Below are 14,431 nucleotides of genomic sequence, written 5' to 3' on the forward strand. Positions count from 1 at the left end.
AACGCCTTCTTGCTGGTAAAATCCCAAAGTGACAGAAGGTGTCATTATGGCAAGAGACATATGCCTTAGTCCCAGCCTCCTTTGAGAGCCACCAGGATTCAACCAAGGGTGCTCCACCCAGGTGATCTAATCTTACCTTAGTCACTTTCTTCAAAATCCCCGCCTCTAACCACTTGGTTTAACTTTCCATTCTTCAAATGCTTTACGGTGGGTAATACGTTTCATCTCAGGGACACTTGGCAGACACACCCAGACCACAGTCACTTACTACCTTTCCTGCATCCTGTAATGACTGGTTCTGGAGATGTAGTCCAGTTGGTAGAGCCTCGTACAGATGAAGCCCCGGGGTTGGTCCCCAGTACCGCGTACACTTGTGGGGGGAGTGATGGTGCGTGATTGTAATCCAAGCACCAATCCAAGGAGACGGAATTGTGAGGATCAGGAGTCGGAGGCGATCCTCAGCTGCACAGGGAGTTCCAGGCTGCCTAGGGTGGAGAGTCAGGCTCAAAAATCCCAACCCCAGGGACTGAAGAGAGGCCTTAGTGACTAGAAGGCTTACCAGGCATGAGAACCAAGTTTAGACACTTAGACACCCACACAAACGCCAAGCTTGCAAGGACGAGACGGGAGACCCTAGTGAGACTGGCTACATCGACAAGCTCTGGGTTTGATTGAGAGCCCCTGCCTCAGTAAATAAAGCAGAAAAGTTATGGAGAATGATTCCAGGCATCAACGTTGGGCCTCCACATGAATGTACACACATGCATGTATGTGTGTACACACACACGCACACAGAGGCACCTACATGGGCGCCCGTATACATGCAAACATGTATACACATACCACATGAAAAATGGAAAACACAGCCAATCAAACCATTTGGTACCAATCCAAATTCCAGCATCAGTAGTAGTCCACAGTATACTCAAGGCTTTAAGATAAGACAGTGAAGGGCTGGGGAATGGGGTGAAGTGCTTGGCTAGCATGTGTCACGCCCTGGATTGGGCCCCCAAAACAAGCAAGAAAAACGTAACTTTCGGGGAAACACAAAATGAGGTCAGGTGTGTTGACGCACATCCGTAATCTCAGCTGGTGATGTGGCAACAGGTGCATTCCTGGGGCTGGCTGATCAGCTTGCCGAATCGGCCACGGGAGACCTTGTCTCAATCGGTCAATACATTTCACATTTTAAAAGCTGAACCAAACAACAACAACAAAAAAAATTATCCCCAAAGTAGCATATAGTGAGGTGTGCCTATAATCCCAGTTTAAGAAACTGAGGCAGAAAAAAATAAATAAACAAAAATAAATAAATAAATTAATTAAATAAAAATTAAAAAAAAGAAAAGAAACTGAGGCAGGAGACTTACTGACAATTTGAGACCAGACTGAGTTATACAGTGAGTTCTTGCCTAGCCTGAGCTACAGAGGAACAGCGTGAGACCCTGTCTCCAAAAGTCAGAGCAGGAGGAGGAGGAAAAGGAAGAAAAGGAGGAGGAAGGGAAAGAAGAGAAGAAGGAAAGGAGAAGCAGCCGAAGAAGCGAGGGGTCCAGATGTGAGGCCAGTCCGAGACAGTAAGATTTTGATCTTGATTCTAAACCGATGATGAACCTTGCCAGGCGTGGTAGCCCACACCTGTAATCCCAGCCCTCGGGGAGGCAGAGGCAGGGAGATCTCTGTGAGTTCGAGGCCAGCCTGGTCTACAAAGCGAGTCCAGGGCAGCCAAGGCTACACAGAGAAATGGGGATGAGGTGGGGTTTGGGGGGGGGCGGTAGGGGGAAAGGATGGTGAACACGGAGAACCAAGAGACAAAGTTAATGCCGGGCAACGGGAGAGATGTTGCTGTTCCTGGTGTTGCTAGGGCTCAGCTGATAGATGACGAGTGACAGGAAGGGACCGTGAGTGGCAAACCGGAGGTGGAGGGAGCGAGAAGTGAAACCTGTAAAAGTGGGTACCGGAAGGATGTCTTCATTACCCGGCGCCCCATCTTGCACAGTGAGGAGACAAGAGAGTCTTTATTTATTTGTTTATTTATTTTTTTCCTTTCTCCCTGAAACTGGGTTTCTCTGTGTAACAGCTCTGGCTGTCCTGGAACTCGCTCTGTAGACGAGGCTGGCCTCGGACTCACAGAGATCCGCTTGCCTCTGCCTCCCAAAGTGCTGGGATGAAAGGGGCTGCGCCACCGGCCGCCCAGCTGACAAGAGAGTCTTACATTGACTGAGTCAGGACATAAGAAAGAAGGGGCTGGAGAGACGGCCCAGGGGTCAGGCGCTTGCTGGCCAAACAAGAGAACCGGAGTTTGAACCCCTAGAACCCCATGTAAAAGTGGGGCATAACGCTGAGAGGATGTAACCCCAGGACTGGAGAGCCCACACAGGCAGGCTCGTGACTGCACGGCACTGCTTTACTGGGGTCAGCAAGTCCTCGGAAGTCCTTTAAGGGAAGTGCTGTAAACGGCCAGCCTTCTCCCTTCCTTTGGTTCTCCTGTGATGTGTTCTTCCCAACCCATCGGTGGCGGGACTGAACCCAGGGCCTGTGCTTGCTAAACAATCTTAATTTCCAACCCCCCTTCCACCTTCGCATCCTGAGTTCTCCATTACCCAGACACGACTTTTTCCTATTTTCCCCTTCAACCTGGAGGCAAACCGTTCTGGGAAAAGCTAGCAAGTACCCGAATTTCTCTTCTGCCAAATACGCAGAGAGCGGGGTCTGGAGAGATGGCCCAGTGGTTGAGAGTGCTCCGTGCTTTCCCAGAGGTCCAGAATTTCCTTCCCAGGGTCACAGCTACCTGTAACTCCAGCTCCGGGGCATCCAACATCCCCTGCGTTTCTGGCGTTTGCGGGTACTGTACACATGTGACATACGTTCATTCAGACACACAAATAGAAATAAAAAAAAATACACATAGAACTTAAAACACAGTGTGAAGGCAGGGGAGACCCCGGAGTAATCTCCGTCTTAGTGGTGCGTGGTGGTCCACACTGACAACTTGATAGGTCTAGAATCACCTAAGGGGGGCGTCCAGGTTGGATTGACTGAGATTCGAAGATCTTCTCTACGTCGGTGACAAGCATCCCATTGGCTGGGCTCTGGACTGAACGGAAGCAGCTGAGTTCCTGCCTCTGCTTCCTGACTGTGGATGATGCAGTGTGACCAGCGGCCTCACGCTCTGCCCGGCCACACCATGCCTTCTCCACCGTGGCAGACTGTACCTCACCATCACTATAAACCTGAGGGTGGCCTTGAGTTCCTGGTCCTTCTGCCCCCACTTTCCAAGTACTGAGATCCCAGATGCGAGTCTCCATGTCTGGCCTACTGTTTCTCTGTGAGTGCATCTACATGTAGTGTATGCGTGTGTGAGATTACACGCAGGTGGGTGCAGTGTCCTGTGCATGTGCGTGTGGAGCGTGGAGGTCAATTTCAGTGTCTTCAGCTATCACTCTCATGGTCCTGCAGCAGTGCCTTTAATGCCAGCCTTAGGGTTGGTCCCCACCCCAAATGATCCAATCAAGAAAATCCCTCATCAGCCAGGTTGTGGTGGCGCACGCCTTTAATCCCAACACTCGGAGGCAGAGGCAGGTAGAGATCCCTGTGAGTTCTAGGCTAGCCTGGTCTAGAGACTCTGAGTTCCAGGACACCCAGAGCTAAAACAGAGAAACCCTGTCTTACCCCCCCACCCCACCCACACCCCCCAAATCCCTTACAGATGTACTCAGTGGCTTGGGTTTTACTTGATTCCAGATAGTCAAATTGACAACCTCAAATTAGCCATCACAAGTCCACTCCTTGTCAACTTGGCACATAACCACATCTCTTTTGTTTGTTTGTTTGTTTTTGTTTTTGTTTTTCCCCCAGACAAGGTTTCTCTGTGTAGCCTTGGCTGTCCTGGAACTCCCTCTGTAGGGCCAGACTGGATCTTCCTGCCTCTGCTTCCCAAGTGCTGGGCTAAAGAAGTGCACTACTGCTGTGTGTGTGTGTGTGTGTGTGTGTGTGTGTGTGTGTGTGTATGTGTGTGTGTGCGCGCGCGCGTGTGCACATGTGCTGGCAGAGCTCACGCAAGTTAGAGTCCTCCGTAGCTGGCGTTACAGGCAGCTGTGAGCCTCTCAATGTGGGTGGTAGGAACCTAATTCCAGTCCTCTGCGAGGGCAGTGTAACCACCAAGCCATCTCTCAAGTATGCAGAGGACAAACACAGGTCTGCATGAGCTATATAGATAGAATCTATCTCAGATTTTTTTTTTTTTTTGGCCGGGTGTGGTGGCGCAAGCCTTTAATCCCAGCACTCCGGAGGTACAGGCAGGCAATCGCTGTGAGTTCGAGGCCAGCCTGGTCTACAAAACAAGTCCAGGACAGCCAAGGCTACACAGAGAGATCCTGTCTCGAAAAAAATTTTTTTTAAATTTGTCGTTATTGTATGTATGTTGTACTGGCTAGTTTTATATCAAATGTGATGGGCCCTAGAGTCATTTGGGAAGAGGGAATCTCAATTGAGAAAATAGCTCCAGCAGATTGGCCTGTGGGCAATCAAGCCTGCAGGATATATATATATATATATATATATATATATATATATATGTATGTATGTATGTATGTATGTATGTATGTATGTATATATATATATATATATATATTTTTTTTTTTTTTTTTTTTTTTTTTTGGTTGATGCGGGAATGCCCAGATCACTGTGAGCAATGCCGCTCCTGAGCTGGTCATCCTAGTGGCTAGGATAGTAGGCTGAGCAACTCATGAGGAACAAGCCAGTAAGCATCACTCCTCCATGGCCTCTGCTTTACTGTGTTCCTGCCTTGATGTCCTCCCATGACTGACTGCAGGCTGTAAGGGGGAAATAAACCCTTTCCTTCCCAAGTTGCTTTTTGGTCACCATGTTTTTTATCACAGCCTCTGGTGTGTGTGTGTGTGTGTGTGTGTGTGTGTGTGTGAAAGGACAACGTGTGGGAGTCAGTTCTCCCCTTCCACCATTGAAGGGTGAACTCAGATTGTCCGGTTTAGCATCACGTGACTTTATTTTTCTTTTTTGTTTTTTTTTTTTTTAGATCAGAGTCTTGTTTTATAGCCCAGATTAGCCCCCAAGGTGTTAGAATCACAGGCATATGCCACATCACCTTGCTTCAAGAGACAGAGCTCAGGTAGCCCAGGCTAGCCTTAAACTCTCTATGTATCCCAGGATGACCTTGAAATTGGGGTTCTCCTGCCTCCACCTCCTGAGTGATGCAATGACAAGACCACAGCATGACGGCTAAGATTTGCTTTGAAAGATTTGCTCACCTCTGCATCTATAGGCTGTCACTGTCACTTAGAAAGCTAACCATTACAGGGTGGTTGGTGGTGCGTGCCTTTAGTCTAGAGTGAATTCCAGGACAGTCAGAGCGACACAGAGAAATCCTGTTTCAAAAAAAAAAAAGAAAAGAAAAGAAAAGAAAGAAAGAAAAATGAGAGAGAGAGAGAGAGAGAGAGAGAGAGAGAGAGAGAGCGCTACAGTCTGCTCAGGTGTCAGCATCTTTTTTTTAATGGGGTCTTGGTATGTAGCCTCAGCTGGCTCCATATGTAGACCAGGCTGGCCTTGAACCAGAAATCTACCTTCCTCTGCCTCCTGAGTGCTGATATTAAAGGTGTGTGTCCTTACTCTGCCTTTTTTTTTTTTTCTTTAAAGTAGGAAACTTTGAAACTCAAACTGGTCTGGAACTCTGAGTGGTGTGTGCGTGTGTGTGTGCGTGTGTGTGTGTGTGTGTGTGTGTGTGTGTGTGTGTGTGTTTGAGAAAGTCTCATCTATATAACCCAGGTTGGTCTTGAACTCAACTCATTATTTAGCCCAGGATAGCCACAGTGCCTTAGAGGAGATGCCCCTCAGGCACCTGACGCGTGGATCCCAGTTGGCAGTGTGTGTTTGGACGGTTTGAGAGGTGTGGCCTTGCTGAAGGAAGTGGTGTGAGAATTCAAAGACTTGAGCCTATCCCAGTTTGCTCTCTGCTTTGTACCATGTGGTTCAAGATGAGAGCTTCCACCTTGCTACCTTAGCCACCATGGCTGCCACTTACCTACCATGGTGGACTCGGATCATTCTGGAACCGTAAGCCAAAATCAATTCTTTCCTCCATCAGTTGCCTCTGTCATGGTGTTTATCTACATGCTAGAAAAGTAACCAATACAATGGTCTTGAATAATCCTCCTGCCTCAGCCTTCTGGATGCTTTGAATACAGGTGTGCAGTGGCAGTTTTGCTTTTTTTTTTTTTTAAGGTGTGGTGGTGCACACCTTTAGTTTCAGCACTTGGGAAGCAGAGGCAGGTGGAGCTCTGTAAGTTCGAGGCCAGCCTGGTCTACAGAGTAAGTTCAGGACAGCCAAGATAACACAGAGAAACCCTGTCTCAAAAAACCAAAAACCAACAAAAGGGTTATTTCTATATATGCTTTATTTGCATGTATGCCTGCATGACAGAAGAGAGCACCAGATCCTATTATGGGTGGTTGTGAGCCACCATGTGGGTGCGGGGAATTGAACTCAGGACCTCTGGAAGAGCAGCCAGTGCTCTTAACCACCAAGCCATCTCTCCAGCCCCGGTTTTGCTTTTTAAGCAAAGTTCTGGGTGCAGAGAGTGAAGCCTCAGCTCCTAGCACATGAACCAACAGATTGCAGGTGGGTTCACAGCACATGGACCGAAACCTAAAAGGCTGAGAGCTGTGGACGGGGCTCAGTCGGTAGACTGCCACCATGGTAGGTACGTGGTGCTGGGGACAGGACTGGGCCTTCATACATGCGAGGCAAGCACTTTGCAGGTTTCCCCAAACCAACGGGGTATCCTAAAATTCCCTGCAAAATAGCACTTTACCCACACACAGGGGATTGCTTCGAACATTTGTCACCAGCCTATAGACTAACAAAGAGGAACAATGAAGCAACATTACTAACAGTTGCATATAAATGATACAATTGTATTTTCTAAAATGTAGTCCTTAAAAATAAAATATTGACATTTTGAAAAAAATTTTAATTATGTTAATATCTCTCTCTCTCTCTCTCTCTCTCTCTCTCTCTCTCTCTCTCTATATATATATATATATATATATATATGAGGGTATGCCTGTGTGAAGGCATGTGTGTGGAGTGCAGGTCCTTGAGGACAATTTTAAGGAGTTGGTTCTTTCTTTTCACCATGTGGGGCCTGGGGGTTGAACTTCGGCTAGCTTAGTGAACTCGGTTGAGGGGGGGGGGTCAAACACCTTGACCTGCTTAACCATCTCATTGACCCCAAAACAGAAACCTTAAAACCACATCAGAGACTAAGACCCACTCACTTAGCCCAGTGGTTCCCAACCTTCCCAGGGCTGCGCGCCTTTAATATAGTTCCTGGGGTTATAGTGACTCCAACCGCAACATCATTTTTGCTGCTACTTTGTAACTGTAATTTTGCTACTGTTATGAATCGAAGTGTAAATATCTGTGTTTTCTGATGGCTTTAGGCAACCCCTGGCTTAGGGAGAATCCTAGAAGGCTGATGGAGATTAGAGGGACCGAAAGAGGGCCAGAGTTAGTTTGCACACTAACTTGCTATGATGCACATCAGAAACTAGATTAGACGAATCTAGCCCTTAAAAGATCCTGTTCCCTAGGCAGAAAAATCAGCAGTAATTAGATGGCATCCTTGCCCTCACACAAACTAGATGCTATTAAACTCCAAATTAACTTAATTTGTTTATATTCATGCCTTTAGGTAAGGAGGCACAGGTCCCCACTCTTTGGGGCGGGGGAACTGAGGGAGTCTTTGTCACATTAGTCTACTTGTTTCTACTTTTGCACAATTGGGGTAAGATTAGAGCTTCGGTTCTTAACAGGAACATGGGTGGGTTGGTGGGGCTAGGTGGCGCATTCCTGTCATCCTGGAGGCGGGAATCACAGTTTGGGGTCACCCTTGGCTACAGAGCAAAATCAAGGCTAGGCTGTGCTACTTGTAGCTGTCTCTACAATAAACACACACACATTAAGTGAAAGCTCACATATTGATAATGTTTAGTTTAAGAGGATAATTGAGAGAGAGAGAGAGAGAGAGAGAGAGAGAGAGAGAGAGAGAGAGAGAGAGATATCACACAGGCCTATTGGAATGCCAGGATGAGCTATGAGCTCTTGTCTCAAAGGTGAACAGGCCGGGGAGACACTTCAGTCAATAAAGTACTTGCCTTGCCAGTATGAGGATCTGAGCTGGATTCCAGGCACCTATAGTCAACACTGGGTGTGGCATCCCACACCTGTAATCCCAGCGTTGGGAGTGGGGAGATAAGGATGCTTGGGGCTTGCTGGCCAGCCAGTCCAGGTGAATCACTAAGTTCCAGGGTCAGTGAGAGATTGTCTCAGAATTGAGGTGGGGATCGATTGGGAAAGACACACCAGTGAATGTGTGACTGCATCTTCCAGATGCGTGTGTACAGACGTGCTCACCCAGAAACACGCGCACACAGCAAACAAGGATGTTCGCTAGCTTCCTTGGAGGGCAGTCCTCTCTTTGAAGCCAGGCAGGGCAGAATACTGTTAGGAGTCAGCAGCGCTGGCTCCCAGTTAATGGGCAGAGGAAACGGCTTTCAGTGAGTAGCCTCCGGGAGGCACACTTGTGACTCAGGGGTTGGGATAACCAGGCCAAGAAAGGTCCAGCCTTCTAGGCGGGTAAGAAGGCGAGGAGGAGGCAGAGCAATCCAAGAGTCCTGGGTGAGGGATGGCAGGGACGGCTGGGGAATGAAGCCTAGGGGGAAGGAAAGCACCTGTGAGCGAGAGGTGGGGAGAGAGGTGCCATGGGGGAGGGGAGAGCCCGAGAAAGGAGGGAAATGCACTGGGGTGGGGGTGGGGGAGTGGGTAACGGTGGGAGGAGGAGGAAGGAGGGAGGTATGGTTGAGGAGACGGAAAGTGACAATGACAGAGAGGCACGGAGGGAAGCAGAGGGGTGCAGGGGGCTGGGAGGGGGGGGAGAGAGAGGACGGTGGGGGAGAGGGAAGTAGAGAGAAGGAGAAAGAAATTGAGAAGTGTGGTGTGTGTGTGTGAGAGAGAGAGAGAGACAGACAGACAGACACAGACACAGATACAGACAGAGGTTAACTTCAGTTTTGCTTAAGAGTTTATCCCCCCCCACCCCCCCCAACACCCCACCTCCCAGCACAAGGCTCCAGCTCTAAGGCCGGGAAGCCCCAGGGATAGATCCTCCTGTCTTGGCCTCCCCAGCCTGGGATCACTCAAACTCACCAGCATACCTGGTCCTTGAGGCTGAGAGTTAAGAGCCCTGGCTGCTCTTCCAGAGGACCTCAGTTTAGTTCCCAGTACCCGCATGGTGGCTGGCAACCACCTGTTCCAGATCTAGCACCTTCCATGCAAAGCACTGATAACCGGAGAAAAGAGATATGTAAAAAGCCTCACAAAACTCAGGTTCTTATGCATGGGCAACAAACACACTAACAACGGAGCTATCGTCCCAACCCCCATCAGTGTAGCCTTGGCTGTCCTGGACTCGCTTTGTAGACCAGGCTGACCTCGAACTAATAGCAATTCACCTGCCTCTGCCTCCCGAGTGCTGGCATTATAGGCGTGTGCCATCACGCCTGGCCTCATCAAAGACTCTTAAATGGATTTATTCCAACTTAGGGTTTTGCTCTCAGTGACAACTGTTTAGAAATAGAGACAGAGTTAGAATCTGGATTAACTGTTGCCCATTCTTTTTTTTTTTTTTAAGATTTACTTATTATTTATTAGTTATAGAGTATTCAGCCTGCATGTGAGCCAGCAGGCCAGAACAGGGCACCAGATCTCATTATAGATGGGTATGAGCCACCATGGGAATGCTGGGAATTGAACTCAGGACCTTTGGAAGAACAGACCTGTGCTCTTAACCTCTGAGCCATCTCTCCAGCCCTGTTGCCCATTCTTAATTGTTATCATATTCTTAGCTATTTCCCGACTGCTATCCAAAAGTCTGGGCTGCACAGGGTCATAGAAACCAAACCATCTAGGACAGGGCCAGGTGGGTCCTAGCACAGGCCGGTAATCTCTGCACTCAGGAGGCAGAGGGAACCACAGGTTCGAGGCCAGCCTGAGCTAGAGATGAGCCCCTGGACCCAAAGAGGGTGGTCAAGTGATGTGGGTAGCCGTAGCCGTGCTAAGCCACATAAAGCCACCGCAAGAATCTGTCTGTGAAATGAATTAGGTTCTGGTCAGACTTGAGTTTGGTAAATATACTCAGTATTTTCAAAAAAGTTGTATGTCTTCTCTTGAGTGCGTCACTATAGAGATGGGTTTGTTTGCTGGGGAAAGCACGGTTTTTACTTTTTACCTGCCCGATGCTCTGGGGGCGTGTGTGTGTGTGTGTGTGTGTGTGTGTGTGTGTGTGTGTGTGTGTGTGTTCGTTCATCAGAAGGCAAGGAATCGCAAACCCGACTGCTTACTTTTCTAGGTTAGTTCAATTGCATGCAGGTCCCTAACCGCAAAACCACCACCTCTCAATTTACATCCTTCCTCTAGTTTAGCTGCTTCATACGCCACACTTCCTGCGAATCTAGCCACTTGGTCAATCGAATACACCAGTTGCACAGGGCACACCTGACACTCGATCATTGAGAGAAATCTTCCCTTGGAACTTGCAGGATCTAAACGCTATTGCCTCAAAAATGATACCGCGTGCCCGTGCGCGCACGCGCGCATGGTGCTTGGGGGGGGGGGCCGGTTCTCGTCAACAGCCCGGCTTCCATCAGGAGCCTTGGAAAGTCCGACACTGGAAAAACAATTCGGTTCTCTGAATCGTCTCACAATCAAATCAGTTCGTCCCGAGATTGAGGCTAAGTACCAGCTCCTACTGCGCCGCGGGAACGGGCGAAATGTCTGTTTCAAGGCTCCCCGGCGGCCACAGGAGTCGCAGCTCCCGGGACCCTCGCGCGCGCGCCCGGGACGAGCGCGGTGGGCGTAGCGCCGTGCTCCTCGGGTGCGCGCACGTACGTAAGCGCGAGGCCGCGCAGGGCCGGGCCGGCACGGCGGCGGGCGCGCGCAGCTCGGGAGGCGGCGGCGGAAGCAGCGAGGGCGGCGGGCGTCCGGCTGCGAGCGCGGCGGCTCCGGGCTGGGCCGGCCAGGGGCGGCTCCGGGCGGCGGCGCGGCCGAGCGCTCGGTCCTGCGGCTCCAGCTTTCTGCCTCCGTCCCGACGCCTGCGCCGTGCACTCGGCGTCCCGGCTCGGACCCCGGCGCCCAGCCCGTGGCCGTAACCTTGAGGCGGCGGCGGGGCCGGGCCGGGCCGGGCTGGGGGGCGGCGGCTCTGGATCCGAGGCCGGCCGGCCGCTGGCGGGAGATGTCGAACCCTGGGACGCGCAGGAACGGCTCCAGCATCAAGATCCGTCTGACAGGTAGGCACCACAGGGCCGCGGCCCTCGCGCCCCTAGGCGGTCCCAGGGACCCCGAGGAACCCCCTGCCCCGCCCCCTAAGCACCGGCCGTTGTCCCGGGACTGCTGCACCCCCCACGGCGTGCGCCCCTTGCTCGCACTCCCGGCCCCGCCCCCCGGCTGCTCTGCAGGCGCCGCCCCCGGCCGCCCGGTCCCCTCCCTCTGCATCAGGCCCCGCCCACGACACATCAGGCCCCGCCCCCTCTGCGGCAGCCCCGCCCTCCCTCTGCATCAAGCCACGCCCGCACCGAGCTGCAGACTCGCCCCCTTCCCTAACTAGGCACAGCCCTCGACTTTTCTGCAGACTCCCGCCCCCTCCCCCGCACAGGCTCCACCCCTTGACTACTTTGTAGCCGTGGTGCCCCGCCCTCTTGCCCCGCCCCTGCTTGTTCTGCATGAAGCCTGTTCATACCCCTGTCAGGTTCCACCCTTCTGGCTGGTTCTCTCTAGGCCCCGCCTCTGGCTCCTCCCTCTACTCAGGTCCCATTCCCCTAAGCCCCCCACCCCCTAGCACCTACGGTTAGGTGCATATGTGCCCCGCCCCCTAGCCGCTTTTCCCCCACCCCCTTCCCCTAATCGACCCTTCTGCATCAGGTCCCGCCCCCTGGCTCCTCCACTCTCTGGTTCTCCTTTCTGCCCCACAACTACCCTCAGCTGCATGTAAGTCCCACCCCTCAGGGTCCACCACCGGTCCCTTTGTATCCCTGTCTAGATTCTGTGTCTCCCCCCCCGCCCTCCCCCCGGACTCACACCTGCACCTTCCCTCCTCTTCTTCGGGTCTTGTCCCTACCTCCCCTCCGTCCTGCACCTCCTTTCAACTTCATGTAGGTCCCGCCCCCTCCGCTGCACCTCCTTTTGTTCTTTCCGCCCCCGCCTCACATTTTCACCACCCATCTCTTCTTCTCGCTCACCATCCTCCTACCTGCTGTCCCTCCTCTTGTCCCACCCTTCACAGCCCTCCACGCCTATTCTCTTTTCCCTTGTCGCTTCTCATCACTTCCCTTCCTTCCTTTCTTCCCATCCTCTTCCCTGACCTGTCGCTTGCTGTCTCACTTCTCCCTCCTAGTACCCTCAAATCACCCCCCACTACTGGTCTGCTTTGCTTCTTGATGGCTCACCTACCTTCTCACCCCTTCCTCATTTCCATCTCTCTAGCGTTCCGCCCCCTCCACTGCCCCCTCTCTAGCTCCGCCCCTCGTCTTCGCCTGATCCCGCCCTCACTTATCTTTCAGTCCCGCCCCTCGCTTCTGTCTTACAGCCTCCACCCTTCAGTCGCAAATTCCTCAAGCCTGTCTGGGACCAAACGTCTCTCCTAGTTTTGTTCTCACTTCCCCCACCTCATCAATGGTCCAGACCTCTCCAGTCTAGTCCACTTCCGTTCTCCCTGAGGCCAGGCCACTTAGTGCTCCAGCATCGGCGTCTTTGGTTCCTACCTCCTCTGCAGTGCCTTCACCACCACCTCACTCATTGCCACATCCTTGAGTCCTTGTTGTGGCGCGATTCCCCCGCTCCCCCACACTTGCTGAGCTGTGGCAGCTGCTCCAGTACAGGCTCCTTGCTCCATTCTGAGTCTTCAGAGGAATGTTCGAGCTTCCTAGGTGCTCTGTAGTGCTGTCTTCAAAGGTGAGCGCAAAGCTTGCCGTGGGTCTGAGAGCAACAGGGTAGTTTGCATACAGGGCAGAGGCCAGCTCTCTGCCCCTCTTCATCAGTCCAGTCTGGACCACTGCCCTCAGTTTCCTCTTCCTTTCTCCCTCTCGTTTCCCTGCAGACCGTACCAGTTTGAATCCATCCCTAAGGCTGGATGGCAGGGTTGGCGTAGGGCCTGCCTTGGGGCTTTCCAGCTCAGGAAAGGAAATACATCATTAAGTCTGAGGCCTTGCAGGGATTTCCCTGGATTTTTCTGTTCCAAGGCAGCGTGGTGGGGATTCAAGCTCTCTGCTTGTCCTTTCAGACCCAGCCTTTGGGTAAGGTCTGTGACCACGGTAGTGTCCTTCCCCCACTGTGGAAATTCTTGGCAAGTTTGTAACTGTTGAGTGTTCTTTATAGAAAAGATGGATACTTTTTCTCTGAAGATGTCAGGTTTATTAATGATTTTTGACCTAGAATCCAGGCCCTGGTCTTGTTGGACATCTTTGCACGTGGACAAACAGCAGGTGACCGGAGGAAACTCACTCGGTGGAATGCAGTGATGCACTCTGGGTTGGCCATTAGTTTTCGAAAGTTAGGTTCTTTAACAGTCATCCTTGTGAAAGTTTGCTCACTGACAAAGGGCTCTGATTTTAGTTATAATCTAGATGGTTTTAGTCTTCCTGTTAAAGTAACTGACTTGGGAATTTTTAGTAGAAATGAAATCAGTGCCTTGGAAGTCTTCGTTATGGAGTTCATGAGAGGTGTCTGTTAGCAGATCCTCGTCAGCTGGTAAAAGGGAGGCTTTCATGGGTTAATTTTCGAGTTGAAGAATTGGAAAGCTTCAGAGTTTTTGGGTGGCTTTGGTGAGGAAGAACCAAGGAGTGGGTATTAGTAATTTGCGGTCTGAGAGTAGCTATGGGCGCCATAGTAGGATTGGGGTTGGTGGAGTAGGTGTCTGTGTGATGGCAGTTGTGTGAACGTCCTGGAACCAGCCATTTTATTGCAGGCAAGGTAGGTTTTGACTTCATCTTTATGATGCTGCAGGAAGTGAGAATGGCTAGGTAGCAATCTCTCTGATGTTAAATACTGTTAAATACAGCATTTGTATTTGGGGAAAAATGACTTTTTTAAAATGAGAGTTATTGGGGCTGGAGGGACGGCTCAGTCAGGAAAGTACGTGTCCAGCAGGCATGAGGACCTGAGCTTGGAACCCCAACACCCGCTGAAAAATTGGATGTGGCAAGCGAGCGGTGATGGCGTACGCCTTTAATCCCAGCACTTGGGAGGCAGAGGCAGGCGGATCACTGTGAGTTCCAGGCCAGCCTGGTCTACAAAGTGAGTCCAGGACAGTTAAGATTACACAGAGAAACCCTGTCTCGAAAAACA

At 51.2% G+C, this 14,431-nt stretch overlaps 1 protein-coding gene across 2 annotated transcripts in view; it reads left to right on the top strand.

Moving 5' to 3' along the window:
- The first annotated feature begins 11,018 nt into the window (after nt 1-11,018).
- SMURF1 (SMAD specific E3 ubiquitin protein ligase 1) overlaps nt 11,019-14,431 on the top strand; it is a 92,679-nt gene continuing 89,266 nt past the window's right edge. The window contains exon 1 of one of the 2 annotated variants that reach the window (XM_084762930.1): nt 11,019-11,379. In XM_084762930.1, the coding sequence (XP_084619056.1) occupies nt 11,325-11,379 (55 nt within the window). In that variant the 5' untranslated portion in view covers nt 11,019-11,324. The remainder of the gene's footprint in view (nt 11,380-14,431) is intronic. The other variant, XM_084762931.1, reaches the window with a different exon arrangement.

Source organism: Acomys minous (assembly GCF_964271855.1).
Source record: "Acomys minous genome assembly, chromosome: 16".
Classification (NCBI taxonomy): Eukaryota; Metazoa; Chordata; class Mammalia; order Rodentia; family Muridae; genus Acomys; species Acomys minous.